Below are 5,983 nucleotides of genomic sequence, written 5' to 3'. Positions count from 1 at the left end.
GATTATAATCATCCAGAGAAGCTGGCTTTTTTGTTGTTTACACCTACACCATCCCCTGCATATTGGCTGCTGTGATGCCGGCCCTCCCTCGGGGCCTGCCAAGCCACGACATAACTGGACACATGCCTCCATTACTATCGCCTAGGCCCCTTACTTTCCCCAGTAGCAACGTCTTTATCTTCTCCATCCACTTACATTTCTCAAATTTCCCGTTTTTGTAAGGTTGCCCCATAGAATTTTCTGACGCATGTGTATATTTATTTATTTGCAGACTCCACGATGCCGTCACAGTATTCAAATCTAGACCCGCAGGGCCTACACCCTTCTAGTCCCAGTGAGGACTACGGAGACGCTCTGCAGCTCAACAGCTCCGGATCCATGAATAAAGATGACTGGGTAAGAGAAAATGTACATCTTTTCAAGCACTGAAAGAACGCATGAGGTTTTTGTTTTCTGTTTCATGGAGGAATGTTGTTTTTTGCCGATGGTTTTCATCGATATAACTGACGCACTTCCTTTCCCTTCCCTTCTTTAGAAAAGCGAAGATTCGGATCGGGCCAGCCCCTCGGGCAGCGGATCCACTCAGCCTACGGCGCCTGCTACTCCTACACCAACAGCTTCCCACCCTAGAGAGACCTTGGTAAGAAACAACATATTAAATCATGAGGACATAATAGTCAAATTAAAGCTGCGACTACTCTAAAAAATGTTATCGGGAGACAAAATGGTAGTGAGTTATCGAGAAAACTGTAAACTTATCACGTCTGAATTATTCGAATTCCTTCATTGTAGGTTTCGGTGACGGACGCTGATGGCAATGAGGTCCCTGATGAACTGCTCGAGGAAAAGACGGCCTTAGAAGACGAGCCCCTTACCATGACGACGTACATGGTTGTTCCACCTGATGGCGGCTGGGGCTGGGTCATCGTAGCTGCATCTTTCATGTGTAACCTGGTGGTAGACGGCATCATTTTCACGTTCGGCATGCTGCAGCCGCTGCTCGTAGAAGAGTTTGGAGTGGCCCAATCTGAGGTGGCGCTTGTCGGCTCGCTGCAGACGGGCTTCTACCTCATGGCAGGTGAGCTGGATGAAAATAAAAACGAGTTAATTGTGTCCATCATTAATCATTTTGTTCGAATAACCACCCCTTTGCCTTCCTTGTCTCTTATTTTATTATCTGGTGACACCTGCGGATAACCTGCTTTCTTCCACAGGTCCTTTCGTGTCAGCCCTGGCCAATCGGTATGGTTTTCGCCTGGTCACCATTCTGGGTGCGGTGCTGGGTGGCGCGGGCTTTGCCCTCTCCTCCATGGCTACTAGCGTCCAGTTCCTCTTCCTCTCGTACGGCCTGCTGGGTGGGATCGGCTTCGGCATGATCTACGTGCCCTCCGTCATCACGACAGGCTTCTACTTTGAGCGGTGGCGTGCGCTGGCCACGGGCATTGCGGTGTGCGGCAGTGGCATCGGCACCACCCTCATGGGGCCTATTTGCGAGGCTATCATCGCGCACCTCGGCTGGAAAGGCCTTCTCTTGGTGCAGGGCGGTAAGCACACAGTTTTTGTATTTGCGATCCAAACGATAAAAGCTTACAATCAGTTTCAAACTTTCATAGTGTTTTTCTATTTTCTTATATTTTTGAGCGTTCCGCGAAAGTCAGAGGCAGGCACAGCTCGAATAACATGAGTTCACCCTCGATATGTTGACAGGCATGGTGCTCTCGCTATCACTGATGGGGGCTCTGTTCCGGCCGCTCCAGCCCACCAAGGTAGAGGTGCCATACGACCCCATCAAGGCTGCGGAGCTCGAGGCCGCCGAGGCGGCGGCTGCCAAGGACGAGGGCGCCGGCGAGCAGCGGCTCCCACTTCTGCAGCGCATCAAGCGCGCCCGAGACGAACTGCGTGCGCACAGCACGGCCTCGCTGCACGACCACGGCGCCAACAACAACTACCCTACGGCGGCGCAGGTCCTCGGGGCGTCCACGCGAGTCCTCAAGGCCTCGTGCCTCTCCCTGGACGTGTCCGTCACCCCGAACAAGGGGCACGCCCACCAACAGCACCACGGCAACCACCTGAACGGCGACCTCAGCAAGAGCGAGAAGCGCCTCAGCGCGCCCATCCGGGTAAGTGCGGAGCGGTGCAGACGCTTAGAGACGCAGGACGCAGGGCGCCTGGTGGGTAGGCAATTGCACGCACCCGTGTCGTGCGGGTCGGCCTACCCTGAAGTTGTACAGGCGCTCAGACAAGGACAAGCGGTTCTTTTTCGTTTTGAAGAACACTCACGAAAACCAACAGTGTGCTCCTTGTTGCGGCATCTTTATATAGTGATCAACAATCGTCATTGCGCAGTTTTCAGTGACTGCACTCATCACAATTGAACTTGTTCATGCAATTGACGTGCAAAATTAAACACTTGTTTACAAGTGCATTTTTCCGAATACAAGTGGACGACAAGGGTGACGCGACTATCCCTTTAGATGTCCAGTTGATTAGTGGAGAGTACTTTATGTGACCGAGGGCCAGGGTCAAATCGCTCTGAGGGAAATGATATCGTAAAAAAAACGTCCGCTTTCTTGGGTGGACCAGCTGAAAAATGTACCTAATTAAAAATTGTCCATGTGTTTGCAGGATGGCGTCACCCCTCCGTCCTCGCCGCGCGTGGCCAAGGCACTGACGCCCGAGCAGAGACGTGGCTCCGCTGTGGTACCCCGGAGGCAGCGCGCCCAGTCGGAGTCACACAGCGGCCGCAGGACGCACCACGGTGCCAACGGCACGCCCAGGGCCACCGGCGCCAGGCCCATGTACAGGGACGACATCTTCTTTGGCGCCTCATTGCAACGCCTGCCTGAGTACGGCTCCAAGGTAAAGAACGGTCGTTTATTATATTTAAAACATAACGTTGAAGCTCAGCTTGGACGTTTGGCTTCTATCAATGGCCCGCACCCGCAACTAGCGCACTAAGAAGAAAGATAATTCTGGCAAGGACTACGTTTAGTGTCCCGTTTGAAACCTTTTCGCAGAACCCGTTTTTGGAGTCCAGCCCAAGGAAACTGCCTTTTAAGCAGATGATACCATGAAACACTTTACATATTTTTTTTAGCTCAAGACACAAATTGAATAGTGAGGCAATTTCTATTTTCGGGCTTTGGGACAAAGTTGGAAGCGTTAGACAAACATTTATTGCCTCGCAGAAAATATTTCCCTTAGTGACGATGGTGGTTGGGGTAGTAGTAGCTCTGTGCTCGGCGCCAAATGTGAGTGTAGGGTTGTGTGGCGCGCGCGCAAACACACACGCACGCACACACACACAGTGTTTGCTTTAGAAAACAACGATGACTGAATTGTAAACGATGAAAGTGAAGGTCATCCTTTCTCATTGATTGGAGTCAGATCAGATGGAGCAGTGTCGCCTGTTGTTCATTTATGAATTAGAATGTGTCGGACGAGACAACGCCCTACAATGATGCTGCGCGGACTGTATAACTATCCAACCGGCCACCCAAACAGACTTTCTTGTTTTACTTTTGCGACTATTTTAATTTATAGTATTATTGGCTGTGGTGAAAAAGTTAAACGAAACCGGAGGAACGAGAATTTCGTTTGGTGTTATCGTTACAGACGCAGACAGCGCCGTTCTTTGAGCGGGCATTGAGTGGGTGGGCTGGACTTCAAAGCGTTGCCATAACACGTGTTTCTAACGAGTCCGTTTGGTACAGGTATCGGCTCTGGACTACACCATGTCTGTCACGCGGTTGCCCACGAAAGCCGACTTGGCCGAGGAGTCGTCGCAGACGTGCAGCCTATGCCCTGAGGCCGTGCGCAGGACGCTGTACACTATGCTGGACCTCTCGCTGCTCCGTTCACCAACCTTCCTGTTGCTCGCCATGTCCGGCTTTTTCACCATGATGGGCTTCTACGTACCCTTTTGCTACCTGAAAGGTGAGTCTTGTTTGGCGAAAATTCTCAAAAAACTTTTTGTTGCTATCTCACTTTTCCCACGAGCTCGTCGTCACACACCCCTCCTCTCTCTTTCAGCCCGAGCGGTAGAGGGTAAATGGGAAGAGTCCTCAGCCCTATGGCTGGTGCCCTCTATCGGCATCAGCAACACGGTGGCTCGTGTGGCCTGTGGCGTGCTTTCTTCCATGCCGGGCGTAAACGCGCTGCTCATCAACAACGTGTCTCTCACCCTGGGCGGTGTTGGCACCATGCTCTCGGGTCTGTCCCTCACGGCAGCCTACCAGTTCTCGTACACCACCGTCTTCGGACTTGCCATTGGTATGAGCTATGCAAATATGTTGGTAGCTTTCTCGCCCCGTCCTCAGTTGTAAGTTGTAAGACATCGTCGGGTGTCTTACGGCTCGGGGCCAGGGGCGAGTAGGCAACCCGGCCGCCTTTTGGATCACGGAAGTTCCTTGAACAAATCTTAAATTTCTGCAGCGTGCTTCGCGTCACTCCGATCCATCCTGATTGTGGAACTTCTCGGCCTGGACAAGCTGACGAACGCCTTTGGACTGCTCCTGCTGTTCCAGGGTGTAGCTGCCTGCATGGGAACACCTATCGCCGGTAAGGGTTAAGTAACAGCTTGCTAAGGGCTGGACCGTTTCGGACATCCAAAACACTTCATGGCAAACATACGCTGCACTCCGAAATAGCTATGGTGTACTTACCACTACTTTGCGCATGGTCGAGGCGATTACAACTGCAACTGCAGAGAGCCTATGGATCTTTTACATGCCTGCTCACTCCCATTCCCTCATTCTTCTTCCCCATACACAACGGACTCGCCTCTGACACGCACTATTTGATTGCAGGTGCCTTCAAGGACGCGACTGGTGGCTTCGACTACACCTTCTACCTGGCTGGGATCCTCATCACGCTCTCGGCCGTCATGTGCTACCCACTCAACATGGTCAACGCTTGGGAGAAGAAGCGCAACGCCCAGGCCGACAAGGACACACAAGTTGTCGCCAAGGTGGTGTGAGCGTGTGGCCGTGTGTGTGTGAGAGAGAGAGGGGCGGTCAGAGAAAAGAATCGCATGCTGCCGTCCCAGCAGCCGCCCAGCAGGCGCGGCCACCGTCACGAGGGAAGTCCTTGGAGCGGATGAGTCGTGTTGAGGCCGGACTGGGAAGGACCCAAATCAGAATGAGTTGCTCACACCTTGAATGCGACAAGTTTCTTTTTCTGCGTGTCCATTGTGCCACCCACGAGAGAGCGCACCGCTTTCTTCCTCTGGATCATTGGCTCCGTGAGCCAATTAAGCAATCAGTCAGATTCTTCTGTAAGAAGTAACGAGCTGACGAGATCTGTATTAAGTATGCCGCGTGATGTCTGTGTGCCTGTTTTGCGTGCGCTTTGTCTGAAAGTTGTGCTGTGCAAGTTATTCGTTGATCTCCTGACACAATAGTGAAAACAGTGCCAGACAGGAGGCTGTATTTATAATATTTACGTATAAATCATTCAATTGTTCTACTGCAAGAATGACAAGTGTTTAGAAATAATTTGTGTTAACAAATAGCAGTATCAGTACGCATGATTGTGTTTTAATTGTTATTGATCGTGTGTATGCGTTTGCGCTCGTGTTTGTATGTTTGTGTGTGAGAGTGAGAAAATAGATCTTAGCTGCCAATTAACTTGGAGTCTGGCTCCTGTACCATGAATTGAAATGTGATAAATCATTTACAACGTCATTATTCAAAGATGTATCCGTGCTATACTCCAAATTTGAAACTGCATTTGCAGCCAGCCTCAATGCTTACCCTTTTTAATTTCAGGTCGTAAGGTGCGCTCAAAAAGAATAGTAATAATTGTTATCGACTGCATATGATTCTTGTCTTAGAGTAACTATGCGCTGATGCGTGGTATATCCTAATGGCTGTGCATGATATTATTTGATATCAATACCTGTAGACATATGTGTACATAGGAGTAATCAATTGTATTTTTATACTGATAATTTTATGGGGACCAAGTGCAGCTCACCAATGAA

The 5,983-nt window shown here is 50.6% G+C and overlaps 1 protein-coding gene across 5 annotated transcripts in view; it reads left to right on the top strand.

Moving 5' to 3' along the window:
• Nucleotides 1–5,983, top strand: part of LOC113204501 (monocarboxylate transporter 10) — a gene marked incomplete at its 3' end in the record, with an annotated part of 28,026 nt that extends 22,043 nt beyond the window's left edge. For all 5 annotated transcript variants that reach the window (XM_026419686.2, XM_026419685.2, XM_026419689.2 and 2 more), the window contains 10 exon segments: nt 272–396; nt 536–640; nt 793–1,078; nt 1,215–1,544; nt 1,708–2,120; nt 2,626–2,859; nt 3,714–3,936; nt 4,033–4,272; nt 4,435–4,560; nt 4,809–5,983. In XM_026419686.2, coding sequence (XP_026275471.1) covers nt 280–396; nt 536–640; nt 793–1,078; nt 1,215–1,544; nt 1,708–2,120; nt 2,626–2,859; nt 3,714–3,936; nt 4,033–4,272; nt 4,435–4,560; nt 4,809–4,978 — 2,244 coding nt within the window. In that variant the 5' untranslated portion in view covers nt 272–279.

This window comes from Frankliniella occidentalis, unplaced genomic scaffold (genome assembly GCF_000697945.3).
Source record: "Frankliniella occidentalis isolate FOCC.00 unplaced genomic scaffold, Focc_3.1 Scaffold21, whole genome shotgun sequence".
NCBI lineage: Eukaryota > Metazoa > Arthropoda > Insecta > Thysanoptera > Thripidae > Frankliniella > Frankliniella occidentalis.
The sequence above is the reverse complement of the archived record's forward strand: the minus strand, read 5'-3'. Positions and strand labels throughout refer to the sequence as shown.